General features: G+C 32.6%; 1 protein-coding gene across 1 annotated transcript in view; it reads left to right on the top strand.

Moving 5' to 3' along the window:
* Positions 1–14534, top strand: part of hyd (E3 ubiquitin-protein ligase hyd) — a 112753-nt gene extending 98219 nt beyond the window's left edge. Inside the window, 9 exon segments of the mRNA XM_076499590.1 lie at positions 873–942; positions 2692–2903; positions 3372–3502; positions 4045–4260; positions 6242–6470; positions 6840–6965; positions 9782–9953; positions 11961–12046; positions 12178–14534. Coding sequence (XP_076355705.1) covers positions 873–942; positions 2692–2903; positions 3372–3502; positions 4045–4260; positions 6242–6470; positions 6840–6965; positions 9782–9953; positions 11961–12046; positions 12178–12390 — 1455 coding nt within the window. The 3' untranslated portion in view covers positions 12391–14534.
* The last annotated feature ends 3084 nt before the right edge of the window (positions 14535–17618 follow it).

Genomic DNA, 17618 nt, shown 5'->3' with positions numbered 1-17618 from the left:
AGTTTATATAAGATGTAAATTTTGAAACAGATTTTTATTTTATGAGAAGGATCCATTCAACTTTTATGCTGACTTTTAAAATTGATATCTTATAAATCATTGTCATTATCTCAGTGAGAATTTTTTTTAATTTTACTAGTTGTTATTTTGAACAAAGTTAAAAAATATTAGGTATATACTTGTAATATTTGAATACATATTTGATAATATCATTTTCACACACTGCATTTCTAATTTGTTTTGCAGATTGTCTTTTTTTATTTTAATTACTGTTGAGTTGACAAGTGATTGGTTTGTGAGGTGAAAATTAATTACTTAAAGAAAAAGAAAGCCTTTGTTAAGATCTGATATGTTCTATTAGTAAAAACTATGCCAAAGAGATTTTGCCAAAACCAGTTGTGAGGATGAATTAAATAGTTAAGTTTGCTTCAAATGTTTTCAGAAAGTATAAAAAAATACAAGTTTAATAATTAAAGCTCTTAGTTTAATATAATCATATACTTGCAACATTTTTCCATATGACTGTATAATTAGTAGTTCATTGCATTATTAAAATCTGAATTTCACTAGATGAAGTCAAGTATAAATCAGCTGCTTTTACTTCAGACAAGGATTGCAAAATTTCAAATTTTGTCACATTTAATGCACAGTTTGTATTCATTTGAAAATGAGAAATTTTATGATGCATAATTTAAAACTTTGGGCTGCAAGATTTTTTTTCAAAGCCATATATACAGTAATAACTTTCAGTTACTAAAATGCTAAAATTAGAACATGTAATATGACTATACATAGAAACTGAAATAAATAAACCATGATATAAAGCCTAGTTTTTTTTTGTTTTTTAAGATAATGTATTCTTTTTCTACTAGGCTGTGCTTTCACCAGAACGACTTCCAAACTTGAAAAATTGCCAGGTCGGGAATAGATCTTTACAGTATAGTAAGTATTCTAATTTTTCAATCCAAAATATCATTCTTGTTTCTTAACTTAAGAAAAATCTTTTCCACGTGTAAGTATTCTAGATGAAATGTTTACAGCTAAATCAAATATCTACAGAGTTTGCTTTGCAACCAATCATCTCAACCCGATTGAGTAAACTTGGAAAGAAAGGAAAACTTTTGCGCTTTGAAAAACAAGTGAAACAATAAAAATAAAAGCTTAAAACTTATGCTTAACATTGCATTTCAGAACATTTTTGTTGACTCAATAAATGTTAAATACCTTATCAGATAAATAATTTTATAATACTTTATAGTAGAACCATCAATTTTGAATATCATTATATGTTCCTAGTAAATGCTGTCACGATCTAGTTTTCATCATTGATGTCATACCTTTTTTTTTTGCTATTTATTATTATTTGTTCACATTTTTAAAGTAGTTTTAGTATCACAACTTATTTAGATTTATGTTGGAGATAAGGATGAGTTGTGTATGTGTATACGGGGTGATGCATGTTTACTGTGCATGTTAAGAGTAATAATAACAAACTACTAAGAGTAGAAACTAAGTTCTAAATTATTTTATTAACATTGATTTTTTTATATTTTTTTATTAATTCATAATAATAAGGCTGTGTCACTAGGTTTTGTTGAATAAATTAACTTATGATGTGTCTTAGGAATAATTTAGTAGGACATAAAATTACCATGGGAATTCCTTGTGGCATTAGTAAATGTAAAATCAACATGGCCAGTGTAAGAACTATGTTAAATGTGAAGTATTGTTTTCAGCAGTACTTTTGTATATGTTTTCCTCCAGTCCACATGTTTATTTGATTAAAAATGTAATGCACTGAAGATCTAACATGCTGAATGAGATAATGGTAAAATTCTGCTTTATACGTCATTTAAATAGAGAAATTATAAATTTATGTTTGACTTTAAAGCTACTTCTGAATATTTATGCTTATTTTTAGGCTTACTTTTGCATTAATTGTTATAATTTTTGTTTAATATAAAAATTTAAATAACTGAAAGAAAATCTTAACATGTTTGAAAAATAAGTATCAAATTGTAAAGAAATTCAATAAACTAGCTAGAAACTTACACATAATGCAAAAGTAGCTTTATTATCCCATAAAACGTACATTGTCATATAACAACAGTTTATAATGGAATTTGTTGTTGTAAAGAAAAGCAACAGAATTTGGATAATTATTATATTAGACACCAGTGAATTACTATTTGTAGTTGCAGGTACTAAGTATATTTTGATATTTTAAAATAGATGTTCCAAAGCAATTTTCTTGATCTTTATAACATATTAATAATAAACAAAATATCATTAAGTTTTTAAGTATACTTTTAACACAATACTATTTTTAAGTTATGTAGTAAATAATTTTAATAAACTCTCATTGGAGAAATGGTTTGCAATATTACAAAATATAGGCTGTTTTGATGATTACCAACATTTCAGGAAAAAAATGTTTTAATTTTGAAGGTGTGCCCAAAGATTAATAAAAAAAATAATTTCTTATTAATATCAGATATAGTTTACAGAAACCTAAATAAAAATTGTTTAAATTTGGTAGTATTTCAGGCAAGCTTTGTTCTTATTTTATTTTTATAAAACTTCAAACAGTTTTTTAACATTTGCTGTGTTTTACTGAACTGAGTCATATCTTGCAACTTTTAAGTGAAGTAAGTAAAACTGTATTGTTTATCTGTTTAACTTCTTACTTAGACCTCATCCAGCTCTTGCGGCGAGCCAATCCTTCCTGGAGACCCCTGGAAAGTCGAGAGCGAGATTCCCAGCTTACCTTGCGATATGATGCTCCTCCCTTTGTAATGCCTGGAGAAGCAGGTAGCAGTGGCCAAGCCAGTAATGAACACCTCAGTTCACACAGACAGCAGCTTGGACAAAGACTTTACCCTAGAGTACATACATTAAGACCGGTGAGACTCGTTTGTCATTGACCTTTTAAAATACACACTTTTAGAGTTAAAAGGCTGGCATGACACACTGTTGCTAAAGTATACACCTGTAAACCATAAAGTCACAATTTTTACATTTATGCTCTTGAAGTGTTTTATTAAGTCTGTACAAGTGAAAGTCTTTTATTTTTTTAAGAGTAAACTAATAGTGACATAATAGCTTACAAATTATTTTGTGTAAGAAACATGTTGTTTATTAAAAGTTTTAAATTAGTTTTTTTTCTCTCCAAACATTTAGGTTGAATGAAATGTTGATGTTTCATGTTTTAAAATAAATCTATTAAAATTGAAGATGAATGTCTAAGATAATTTGATATAATAAGATTTAATTGCTTTGAAACATATGTTAATTAATGTCACTACAGCATGGAATAAAGTTTTAAGGTCTGTAATAAAACTCATATTAAAGACATATTTATGGCATTTCAGTCTTTGGCGGGTAAAATCACAGGGATGCTGTTGGAATTGTCAGCAGCACAGTTATTACTTCTGTTAGCTTCAGAAGATGCTCTTCGACAGAAGGTTGAAGAAGCCGTTGATATAATTCTGTCCCATGGAAGGTTTGTGAAAAATGTCTGTGAAGCAAAAGAATTGCTGCTTTTTAAAAAAAATTAAAATGTGATTTTATTTCTGAAAAGTCACCAGATATTACATTAATTACCTGAAGTGCAAAAACTATAAAACTTTCAGACTGTATAAAAGCTGAGTATCAAGTACACTTTCTTATTTAGTTATTCCATTTTTATTAGTGTTAGACTTCTATTATGTAGCAACATTAAGCATAATATAGGCTTTATTTTATTGTTTAATTTGTAGTTACCACTACATATATAAATGAAGAATAGCATAAGACTCTAACTTGGGTACATTTAACAGTATTTGAGCTATGACACTTTTCACCATTAAATTTTTGGAAAATTAAATAGTTTTTAACTTTTTTTATTTAACTTGTATTGCATCAGAGTTAGTCGCAGGTAATGAGTGAAGAAACATTTTAACATTGTGGGTTTAAGTGTTTACAGGGTATTTCATATATAATTTTTTATTTTTTTCAAGTACTTATAAAAAGTTGTTGCCATTACTAATGATACTTCTATTGCAGAGATTCCAGCTCAGAAGCTCTTTTAGATCTTGACGTATTTAACTTAAGTGATCGAAGCAGAAGAGGAGGATCCTCACGTCGAACTGATACAGAAGATGAGGATGATCTTGAAGATAATGCACCTTTGTTTTATCAGCCTGGTAAGCGAGGCTTCTACTCCCCACGACAAGGAAAGTATACACCAGAACGTCTTAATGCTTTTAGAAATGTTGGCCGGTAAGTAGAGACTGCAAACTTGAAAACAGTATGAAGATAATTTTCAGTGCTTTGGTCTTACACTCATTAAAGAAATGTTGTTACTATTTTTAGCACATTTCAGAGCTTAATATGTGTTTGTTTTATCTTAATCATTTCTTTTCAGTTGGTAAATAAAACTCTAAAAGTTCTGTATTTTACATGTGCAAGAGCTGCGCACGCACACACACACACACGCACACTTTAATTCTCTTGCTACAAGCAGGTTTAAGTGGGCATGACTTAACTTTGAGAGTTGCATTCAAAATTTAATTGAACTACTTTGTTATCGAGTTTATTTGATGTTTTTATTGCTTAGTTAGAAGGTCAGAAAAATGTTATGTAAGATATTGCCTCCTTCTTATGTTATTATTCTGTGCTTTTAAATACAATTTTTCAATTGAATAAAAATTTAATGTAGTGGTACCATCAGTATAAAAAAAAGTAGGCTTGAATTTCATTGACAGTTAAGACCAAGAGACCCAGATAATTTGAATATTTTGTGTTTTTCATGTGGATTCTTTATTATAAAAATGAATTACTAGGTTAATTAGGCAAGACCATGAAAAAAAAGTTTCTCCATGAGGTGAGGTATGTTCCTGAGGAACTCCTGTATTACCTAATTCAGTACATTAAGTTGAGTTGTATGTTTGAGTGATTTACAACTTCTGTTGTAGGATTATTAGTTAAACGTGGTTCAAGGAGCAATAAAAGAATAAAATTCAAGTATAAACTGTTATGATCTGTAAGCTGTTTAGGATACATAATTGTAGTTTCCTCTTACTGTATGCAGTCAATATATAAAGAAAACGTATACTTTAGATTTATATCCTAATTTTTAAAGTGGTTACAAGGCTGGTCAAATTGACTGATCCAGCACAGACTAAGGGTACAGAAAATTACCTATTTTAAACATTCACCTGAAGGAAAGGTAATTTATTAAGGAGGTTTTAGAGATTATAAAAATTGAATTTGAAACTTTTCAGCTGAAAGAAAGTAATTTTAATCTTAATGTGAGAATCATTTTTCACTGGGTAGTCACCACTCTGACTCTGTATGTCTATAAACAAATGTGTAGTAAAAATGCTTCACTACAGATTATTTTTATATATAAAAGAATAATAATGTGAACAACAAGCTTGAAAAATTTTGTGAAGATACACACAACTTATTCAAAGTTATAGTATGATAACTGGTGGCCACTTTGAGGTCATGAGGTTGGTCTAATCCACTGAAATCATAGCAAGAAGGTTAAAGTAAGGCATATGTAAACATAAGGTATTTTTCATAAATGGAAAAGTTGAAAAAAATTTGTATCAAAACAAGATCTTTCTCGTAGCTTTGCAAATTGATGTGTATGTCAAAACAAAATATTTTCTGTATCTTTGTAACAATTGTATAACAATTGACAGAACTTTTTTGAAGTACAATATATATGCTATGATACAGTCAGTTTCATATTAGTATGAAATAGTTACTTCTTCTGAGTATCTACGTCTAAAGTAATTGTTAAAATGAATAAATACATTGATAGAAAAGATAAGGAAAGATTTAAGAGAGAGAAAGAAGTATTTTCAGTATATTTCTTTTTTTTAAAGTATCTGTTATGATAATTTTAGTTTAATTCTTGTTGTCTTTGTTTTTTGGTTTGGAACTTAATTTCGAAAATTCAAAGTGGGAATCCAAAAACTAACCTTATAAATAACAAATACCTCTTCAGAGAAAGTGTGATAGGAGGAGGTAACAACAGATAGAAAATGAAAATAGACTCTCAGAAAATTGTTTTGGTTTATGTATATATACATGTATCTGTGTGTGTGTGATTTTACTTGTGATGATGCACTGATACCATAAATATGGTATTAGGTATATTGTTAAGTTAGCAAAAAAGAGAAAAACATTTAATGTATTAGTCTTTTTTTTTAAATTGTATTTCATTAAAGCTATACATTTGGTTTCTCAGGATTCTTGGTCTTTGTCTTCTCCAAAATGAGTTGTGTCCCATCTTCCTGAATCGACATGTGATTAAGTATATTCTGGGTAGACGAGTAGGCTGGCATGATCTTGCATTCTTTGATCCACTTCTTTATGAATCCCTCCGACAGTTAGTCTTAGATGCAGAGTCAAAGGAGTCTAACAGTATATTTTCTGCACTTGACCTAACCTTTAGCATTGATCTTTGTCCTGAAGAGGTGAGAAAGAACATGGCTATGTTTATGTTTGAGGGTTATTGTTATTTTAATGTAACCTAACTATTGTGCCAATATGTATTTTTTTGCTTTGAGTTTGATCCAGTTTGACTAAGTTATAATGGATTTTTGTTCCAACTAATAACATGATGAGCTTAAATGTTTTTTCACAAATATAAATTGTGTGGACTTTTATAATTTGTCAGTGTTAGCATTTGGTGACATTTATTCTATTTTCACTATTATTTTTTCATTTTTCTAGAATGAGTGGTAATGTATGAAGGATCAAAATAATTATTTGGAATATTTATGAATTTTTTTAATTATTTCCCTTTTTAGTGGTATTCAATAAGAAATGTATTTATTTTACAGGGTGGTGGTAGTGTGGAACTCATTCCTGGTGGAAAAGACATTAAAGTAACAGCCCAGAATGTGTATGACTATGTGCGACGTTATGCTGAGTATCGAATGGTTATATCTCAACAGAAAGCATTAGAGGTGAGTATTCCTTCTAGAGTAATATGTTTTTTGTTTTCTTCCACCTTCTGGGCATCTTTATCTACACATATCACAGTTTTAATGAGTAGGATTTAAAAATTTATTTAAACTTTTTTCATATCATGATATACAACTAAACTTTGAATAAATATGCACCTAAGAATTCAAATTTTAATATTATTTAGTTTTATGTTCTTAATTTTATAAGGTACTATTTCAAAAAGAAATTGTGAATTTCCCCTAATTGAATAATTGTGACATTTGCTGTCTAGGTATCCCCTCTACTTTATTTACCACCTCTCCAGTTTATTGTAAATTACTACTACAATGCCATTATTTCTCAGATAATGCATAATTTTTATAAGCTTCAATATTGTTTTCTAACAGAGTTATAAACAAGAAAATCAGACTCATCTTGTCATGCCCACCTATCATAATCCTACTTTCACAAATTCTCAATGGTGCCCTCTGACATTTGACACTATATTATTTATAATCAATAGGAAGTCAAGGTTTTAATCTATCAGATGATATATTACATTGTTCTCTATACAGAGAATTGTCTATTTCTCTTCTACTTCAAAATTTTTCACTTGGAAGTCATTTTGTTGAGTTTTTAGCTGAATTTCTAATGGCTCTTATCGCATTGAAAGCCAGAAAAATTGTGATGGTTATGAGACATTGTCTGCTTTTGCATGTTATTATTTTGTTCTTTGGTTCAACATTTAATAAAATAAAATATTTAGTGCAGCAGTACCATTATTATAAAAAAAAGTTAGGGTTAAGTTTCCTCAATAGAAAAAAGAAAGATTAAAATTAGAACCTCTTTAGGTTGGAGTAGATTAGGTAAAATAATTTTCAATAAGGCATACTCCCAAACAGTTCTTGAGTAACCTGTGCATTACCTAATTCAATGAGGTAAAAATGAATTCTGTGTTTGTCATGTGATTTACAAATTTTATGGTAAGAATGTTAGTTAGACATAGTTCAAAGGGCACCAAAACAATAAAATTTAAACATAGATATGTGTAGTGTTACAAGTTTAAAGCTATTTATGATAAACAAATGTAGTTTCCTGTTACAATTTGAAGTCATTATAGAAAGAAATGAGGATAATTTTGATATATTTCTTGGTAGGTTTTAATGGTGGTATGGAAATCTTTACGTTATTGATGAAGTTCAGATGAAAAATGTTTACAGTTCTTGCTGTCGTTATCTCTATAAAAGAGTGAATCGGTGTTGATGATGTTTATTTCTAAAATCACCACTAGTTGTACTGTTGGCCACAATGAACTGTTAATGTCACGTATAATTCTGAATTTAATGTATGTATCTTATAAAATTTGGAAAGATTTTAGTAAACATGAACGTTATACACAAAAAAAAACATTCTTTAATAAAGTGTTTTTATTGAAAATTTCTCTGAATTTGCAGAGATTTTACTGAATCAGTCAAGTACAAGTTGGTTTTGTGTTAAGAATAAAATTACCTTTTTCATCGTACAGTTTTCATGTTTCATTTCCATTACCACTAAAACATCCTAAATAAACATCAAAACTTTTGTACTTTATATCTTTGTTTTTCTACCCAAACAAGAGAAAAAATATGAAATAAAATTTAAAATACTTTTTTCAATTAGAATAATTGCAAATTATGACATGGAATTATAATTATTTCCCATAAGAGCTTTAGACCCTTTAATTTTTCACAACTGCTTTCATTCAGTTTTGTTTTATTTCTCATTGAATTGTCTCTAGTTATCTAGTTACTGTGATTAACAATAAATCACCCAGCAAGAGTTTAGGGTAAACAAGGTTTCAGGTTACACCACACAAAATTTAGCTTTGTATGTTCCTTCTTCATTCCTTTAGAAGTAATCACAAAAATTTCTCTGACTTAGTTTTTCCCCTATAAGTTTTCTTGTGTTACTTAACATATTTTATTTTTTTACTTTTCATACAATAGGTGTATAACACCCTCTAGCAGTACAGCAATATTTATGGAATTAGAATAATAAAAATTTAGTTTTGGTACAAGTGGTGAAAAGAGCATAAATAATCCATTGTATAGCTTTGTGCTCAACTATAAATAAACAAAAGAAAAGATATAGAACAGTGAATAAAAAATATACATAAAAGACAAAAAAATATATATATTTTCTTGTTTCTAGGCCCATATGCATGTGACTACTTACTTTTGTAATCCTGTTTTTCTCCCTGTTAAGTTTGTTCTCTGAAACTATAATTCTTCTAGCTTTCTGATCCATTCAACTCTAAGGGCAAACTGTTAACTAATATGGCTTAAACAAAACAGATGGTAGTGTGATTTATGTAATGTACAATGTGCTCTTTCTGTTGGTTATAAATTTCACTAATAAGTGTTAGTGGAGATAACAGCCACTTTTTGAAAGAGAGGATGTTGTAGTAGAGTATGGCATGTGGAATAGGTTTCCTTGTTTATGTATCCATATATCAAGAACCTTAGAGGCTATAAGTTTGTAATCTGTGCCAACTCAAAAGATCATACAGAGGCAGTAAGTAAATCTGAAAATAAAGAAATGTCATGTGATACAGAGAAAGGAAGATAGAGAAGTTATTTCAGTATGTTGTTTTGAAATTAAGAAATGTTATATAACAGTAAAAGCTGAATTATAAACTGTTTTGATGCTATGTTTATTGACAAGAATTGATAATAAAGTAATTTAATTACATTTTGAATTTGTGCACTTTTTTAATCCATCTGCACTTGAATAACTGATCTTAATGATATTACATAGACCTGCAAGGGCTTCTTATGATGTTTATGAATTGATGTAGCTGATGACATTCATTTTAACTGACAGGTACTTCCGAACTGGAGTGTATGATGTTTTACCCTCTAACACCCTAGAAGGTCTGACAGCTGAAGATTTTCGTTTACTACTTAATGGTGTTGGTGATATAAACATTCAGACTCTGATTAGTTACACATCCTTTAATGATGAAAGTGGTAAGTATTAAATAACTCTTCTTAAGTAGTGTATTCCTTGCTAACTGTTATGTATTTTTTAAGATGAGAGAAAGGAAAATCACCGACTTATTTTAATAACATTAGTTAATTTTGTGTCTGTTGCTGAGCATGAGATTTATTAAATGACAGCTACAGGCTGCCCTCAGTCACTTACTGAAGTGAACCACAGCAAATAGTTTTTTACCTTTTCTCACTCCAAAACTGTTTGCATGCACTTCTGCTACCAAGAGAATATTCCACCAGATCCCAAGCTCCATCTTGGATAAATTGTGCTTCCTCTGGTCCCTGAGGCAAAGTTCTTGGGGCTTATCATTGACTGTAAGCTGACCTTTATTCCACACATCAAGCAGCTAAGTGTCAAGTGTATAAGGGCACTAAACATCCTCTGTGTTCTCTTTTACATCTCTTGTGATGTTCTATGCTAAAAAATCTATCATACCCTTATTCATCAAAACAGGAGTATGGGTCTCTGGTCTATGTCTCTGCCAGGACTTCAACCTTGACGATTTTAGACTCTATTTATTATCAGGGGATTCAGCTTTGCACAGGGGCCTTCTGCATTTTTCCAGACCAGAGTTTGTACTCCAAGTCCCATGAATTTCTATACATTTGCCATTTGCAACTGTCTTTACTTTCAGGACTCTCCCCTTACCACAGCATCCCACCTGGGGTTGTGTTTTCCTTCCTCAGTGGGCCACATTTTTCAGAATAGACAGTCTGCCATTGTTCCTTTTGGTCTTTTGTATCCAGGTGCAGTTGGATGAATTGGGTCTGTCCTTGGATAAGATAGCTACATCCACTGATCAGCCCATCCCACCATGGCTAATTACCATTCCCAAATGTGACCTTTCTTTGAGTCATCTGTAAAAGGTGGATACTCTTGATTGGAAGTATCACATTTTATTTGCAGAACATCTTTTGAACCATCCTTCCATTTCCATTTATACAGATAATTCGAAATTAGGTAACTATTGGCTCTGCCATCGTTTGTTGTGATTCAGTTGTTGCTCACAGAATCCCCTCTAGAGTTTCTGTGTTCACTGTTTTATTTTATGCTATTTCTCTTGCCCTAGATCCATGTAGAAGCTATGCAGTATATGAACTGTACTACTTATGCTGATATGCTTAGATCTGTATTGGTCCCAGAATCACTTTATGTTTGTTCTCATCCTGTTCTTGTCAATATTCAAAACCAACTGGCTAATTTCTCTCTAATATCTACTTCTATCCAGTTCTTCTGAATACCAGGCCATGTTAGTATTCATGGGAACAAGCTCACTGACATTCCAGCTAAGTCCATCTGCTCCGGTACTATCATTGTCCCATACACGGACTGTGGTCCTGTATTCAAGGCTCAACTCTGTGCCAGTTGGCAGTACACTTGGAGTGAGCAACGTAATAACAAACTTTTCCATTTCAAACCTTCTATTGCTTTTTGGCCATTTTGCTTCCATAAGGATTGGAAGGAGAACGTTCTGGTTAGGCTACGCATTGGTCACAGTGTTTTAACTCATTGCTTTCTTTTACCTGGTACTGATGCATCAATGTATGGTCTGCATAAGACTCGGGTCATAATAGCCCACATTTTACTGTCATGCCATTGTTACGTTAGAAAGCAATGACACTATGTTAAATATATTTTTACCATAGGTTCAGCCTTGATGTTGGACAGTGTTATTGGTAATGGTGACACTATCCACCTCAGTTGTGTTTTTAAATTTTTAAGGGATATTGATCTTTTTAACTTTATTTAAGATTTTAATTTGGAGATTGGACTGTTTCATTTTAGCATGATTTATTTTAATGATTTTACTTCTTTACTGGTTGTTTGGTGCAGATACCCCAGTTGCTTTGTGCCAATAAACACTACAACCAACCAAACATTTGTATTTTAATGAGAGATTATGTGCTATCATAACTTTTTAAAAGACCATGTGACTTTTTTTATAATTAAAAGAAAAAACTTCTTTATTTTGTTTCACAAAGGAGAAGGAGGAGAGAAACTTGTCAAGTTCAAACGTTGGTTCTGGTCAATTGTTGAGAGGATGGCTAATCATGAGAAACAAGACTTGGTAAGTCTTGAAACTTAAAAAGTTCTGATTAAGTTGATGTTCTTGAAATACAGTTCTGTGTCTTAAGTTATGTGTATATAAATTGCCTGAATATATGTTTTTATAACACTCTTGTTTCCTTATTACTAAAGGTGTACTTCTGGACGGGTAGCCCAGCTCTCCCAGCAAGTGAAGAAGGGTTCCAGCCAATGCCAAGCATCACTATCAGACCAGCAGATGACCAGCATTTACCTACTGCCAACACTTGTATCTCTCGGCTTTACATCCCTCTGTACTCGTCCAAAGCTATCCTTCGTTCTAAACTTCTTTTGGCTATAAAAACAAAGAACTTTGGTTTTGTATGAATTGTCATATTAAGCTTGTTTTTATGTACATGTGAAAGTATTGTGGGTTACATATCTTTTCACGGGAACACTAACTGTCAATTCTGATACAATAGATATTTCTGTTTGTATAAAGTAAAAGAAATTATTGTCTTCACATTTTTGTGTACTTTGATGTGTGAATTCTTTGTGTTGATACTTTTTACAGAAAAGCATCTCAGTTCTAGGAGCTGGTAAGTTAAAAACCTGACACATGTACTTAGACATACAAAGTTACACCTTCACCGACTTTTAATCACAATTAATTTGCTGTTATATTTAACACTTTTTAAATGTGCTTCTAGAGCCTAGTAGTTTCTCTTTTAGAAGTAAGGAGCTGTTGTCATTTGTTCATCATTCTGTGTTCAAATTGTAGCTAAATTTTTACAATTATTATTTCTTGTCTTCTCTGTAGAGTCGTACATATTTAAAAAGAAAGAGAAATCAAGTTAGGTGAACTTTACTGTATAACAACCTTTATTTGAATTAGGTTTATTTTGTATCCCTCGTCACTGATTCAAGATGTATGCACTTTTTTTTTGTTATACATTGTTAGATTTCAGTTTCTCTTGTATCTTTTACCACTACACCACAATTTCTGTAAACTTTGGTCAATAACTTGTTAGCTGGTTTTTGGCTTTTGTCTTTTAACAGTAAATCAGAATTTTTGTGAACTTTACACAATAACTAAATAGTTAGGTTTGGGTTGTATTGCTTGCCATGTGATCAAACTTTCTATACAGAGTTATTTAGTGAGCAACTTGTGAGCTGGAATTTGCATGTTCTGTGCTATTTAATCAAGTTTTATGTATTATTACTCAGTAGCTAACTTAATAGACTGAATTTGACTTGTGTACAGTACCATGAAATTCAACACTAGTGTATACTCTTATTGATTTACCAACTTGCAAGCTAGTTTGGTATTTGTGTGCATTACTACAACTACTAGTTCAAGACTTTAAAACACCACTATATAATTACCAACTTGTGAGCTAGTTTTGGCTGTATTCATTACTGCTGTTTAAAGACTTAAAACACCACTGTAGTTACACAGTGTGGGCTAATTTGGGTTTGTGTATGTTACTACTAGTTCAAGACTTTAAAATACCACTATAGTCACCATCTTGTGACCTAGTTTGGGTTGTATCTATTACTGCTATTTAAAAACTTAAAACCCACTGTAGTTACACAATGTGGGCTAGTTTGGGTTTGTGTCTGTTAATACTAGTTCAAGACTTTGAAACACCACTATAGTTACCAACTTGTAAATTAGTTTTGGTGTGTGTCTGTTACTACTAGTTCAATACTTTAAAATGCCATTGTAGTTATACTTTGTGAGCTGATTTTCGTTTGTGTTTGTTACTACTAGTTCAAGACTTAAAACACCACTGTAGTTATCTTCTTGTGAGCTGGTTTTGGTTTGCATCCATTTCTGCTACAAGACTTAAAACACCACTGTAGTTATCTTCTTGTGAGCTGGTTTTGGTTTGCATCCTTTACTGCTACAAGACTTAAAACACCACTGTAGTTATCTTCTTGTGAACTGGTTTTGGTTTGCATCCATTTCTGCTACAAGACTTAAAACACCACTGTAGTTATCTTCTTGTGAGCTGGTTTTGGTTTGCATCCTTTACTGCTACAAGACTTAAAACACCACTGTAGTTATCTTCTTGTGAGCTGGTTTTGGTTTGTATCCTTTACTGCTACAAGACTTGAAACACCACTGTAGTTATCTTCTTGTGAGCTGGTTTTGGTTTGCATCCTTTACTGCTACAAGACTTGAAACACCAGTGCAGTTACCACCTTGCAGGGTTTGGTTTGTGTCTATTAATCCCAGGTTAAGATTTATAAACACCTCTACTTAGTTACCATCTTTTGAGCTGGTTTTGGCTTGTGTCCCTCACAGATAAATCAACATTTACGTACACCACTGTTTAGTTAATAACTTGTGGCTGAGTTAAGTGTGACTGTTCCTTACCACTAAATTAAGCAAATTTTGACCAAAATTGTATAGAAGTTTTATAGTATGTAATTGTGTAAGGTAAAATTACCAAAAATCAGATTGTATGAGGAACACCAGTGATTAAGAAAACATATTAAGTAATAAATAATTTTTTGTTTTTTCACCAGTATTCTGTGTTGTTTGTTAGTTCATCATATTTTCAAATCTAAGTTTATAATCTTCAAAGGTGTGTGCTTCCAATTAGATTGGTCAAATACTGTAAGTTTAGAAGTTTGATAAAGAAATGCCTTAATAAGACTGTTATAATATTTTTATATACAATACAAACATATATGTGTGTTGAGTGTCCACCAAAATGGTGTGCAATTACATACTAGCATTGCAACATTATTCATATATAACCTGCATCCAAATAAACATTACCAGGATATTAATATAAATTCATACCAACAGTGTTCACAGCATTACTATTGAGCAAGAAAATAGGTATTAACAAGCCAGGACAATATGATGCAGCAAATATACTTCAATCTGTCCATTTGGTATCGTTTGGGAACCACTATCCTAGATGTTTGTCAAACAAAAGCTCTTAGAGGTTTGTACCTTACCATATAAGAGCTGTCAATTTATAAACTTACATTTGTGTCATCAAGTTTGATGAGAATGGAAGACCAGGTATTGTTTGCTGTTTTTCATTACTTGAACTTTTAAGCAACAAAAGCTATAAAACTTAGATTAGGTTAACTTTATAATTTCATTTATTAACAGAGATATAGGGTTTATTAAATTAGAAGCTGTAGTCAGAGACAGTTCTATACAATAATTATTGCCTAACTTCTGCAAACTTAAATACCAATATGTGAACTATTTTTGTAAGATAACTATTGACTACCCCTCGGTGTGGATTCCTGTACATGGTGAGGGGACCTCCCAGGGAATGTTCTGTTCTTTCAGTTTACTTCCTCTGGGATTTAAACATCCACCCATGTGTTTGCTGTGCATGGCAATCCGTGAAGGGGGAGAGAGGGTCCAACCCTAACACACCACTTTGACCTTGAATTCCTGTTGACAGATGGCCTTGGGGTGGATCCCCTTGGATCAATCAGCTATTCTACTTGGGCTAGGGTCAATTAAGTGCCAGTGTTGGATGTTCTCAATAGGTGTTGTGGACAATATATATGTAAAAACGGGTGGTATAGGTAGAGAAAACTCTATTTAGAGGAGCGAACAATGTTTAGACCTTCTGTCATCGTCAGGTTCACAAAGAAAGAAAGAGGTAACTGATCGATAGCTGACCACATGTTTGAAGGAGTTTGTGTAATTGATTCATAACATTAAGATTCCAAGTTCTTGTGGGTTTAACACTTTTCCGTTCTTTTCTACAGTAACTTGGAGTCCCTCAGGGCTGTGTTTTCAGTGTCACACTTTTCAGTATAAAAATTAATGCAATCACTGAACAACTCTCTCATTGTTGCAAACAGGCTCTATATCGACGACTTTCACATTTCATGTCAATCATCAAACATGAGGTATATTGAGCAGCAGTTACAGACTGCCCTTAATAGTTTACTGAAGTGGACTACAAGAAACGGCTTTAACTGCTCTTTCTCTAAAACCGTTTCCACGCATTCACCCTGATCTTGAACTCTGTATCGGTGACGTTGTGCTGGCTGTGGTTCTTGAGGCTTATCTTTGACTGTAAGCTGATCTTTTTTGCCACACATCAAGCAGCAATGGGTCAAATGTGCAAGAGCACTGAACATCCTCCGTGCCCTCTCTTACACCACTTGGGGAGTGGATCGATGTTTTATGCTAAAGATATATTGTGCTCTTATTAGATCGAAACTCGAGTATGAATCACTGGTCTATGGCTCTGCCAGACCCTCGTCCCTAAAGATACTGGACCCCATTCATCATCAAGAACCACAGCTCTTCACTGGGGTTTTTTGCACTTCCCCAGTTCAGAGCTTATACATAGTCTCATGAACCTTCTTTGCATCTCTGTCGTTTGCAACTGTCTCTACTATATGCTTTGAAACTTCGTTCCTTACCAAAGCATCCCACCTGGGGTTGTGTTTTCCTTCCTCAGTGTGCCATGCGTTTTCAGAACAGATGATCTGCCATTGCTCCTTCTGGCCTTCGTGCCCAGGCGTAGTTGGATGAATTTGGCCTGTCCTTGGATGACATTGTTGTATCCACTGGTCAGCTCATCCCACCATGGTTTCTTACAGTCCCCAAATGTGACCTATCTTTAAGTCAACTGAGAAAAGCAGACATTTCCGATTGGAAATACTGTCTGCTATTTGCTGAACATCTTTCGAACCATCCTTTCATTCCTATTTATACAGATGGTTCGAAATCGGGTGACTGTGTGGGCTCTGCCATGGTTTGTTGTGGTTCGGTGGTGGTGCACAAAATCCCCTCTACGGCTTGTGTTCACTGCTGAATTGTATGCCATTTCTCTTGCACTGGATTACATAGAAGCTAAGCAGTACTCAAACTGCACTATTTATACTGACTTGCTTAGTTCTCTACTGGCTCTGGAATCGTTTCACGTTAGTTTACACACTGTTCTCGCCGATATTCAAAACCGACTGGCCCATTTCTCTTTAACATCTACTTCTATCCAGTTTTCTGAATACCAGGCCATGTCATTCCTGGGAACGAGCTCGCCGACACCGCAGCAAAATCTATCTGCTCTGGCCCTATCACTGCTGTGCCTGTCCCATACATGGACTATGGTCCTTTATTCAAGGCTCGGCTCCGTGCCAGCTAAGTCGACTTGGAGTGAGCAACGCAAAAACAAGCTTTTCCAACTAAAACCTTATATTGGACTTTTGGCCGTCTTACTTCCAGAAGGATCGGAAAGAAGTTGTTCTAACTAGACTTCGCATTTGTCACAGTCTTTTAACTCATCCTTTTATTTTATCTAGAACTGATGCAGCAGTGTGTAGTCTGTGTAACACTCGGGTCACAATAAGCCACATTTTACTTTCTTGCTGTCGTTACGACGGCACCATTTCAAACATGTTCTGTCCCAAGGTTTGTTCGTAACGTAAGACAGTGATGGTGACACTCTCCACCTTAGTAGTGTTTTTAGTTTTTTAAGGGCCATTAATCTTTTTAATGTCATTTAAGTTTTTAATTTCTACGTTGGGCCCTTTTTTATGTGTTTCCCCTTTAATAATCAAAGTCCACCTAGTTACATTTGGAATTAGAAAATGGCCGTAACATTAAATAACTCGAA

Source organism: Tachypleus tridentatus, chromosome 4 (assembly GCF_004210375.1).
Source record: "Tachypleus tridentatus isolate NWPU-2018 chromosome 4, ASM421037v1, whole genome shotgun sequence".
Taxonomy (NCBI): domain Eukaryota; kingdom Metazoa; phylum Arthropoda; class Merostomata; order Xiphosura; family Limulidae; genus Tachypleus; species Tachypleus tridentatus.
The sequence above is the reverse complement of the archived record's forward strand: the minus strand, read 5'-3'. Positions and strand labels throughout refer to the sequence as shown.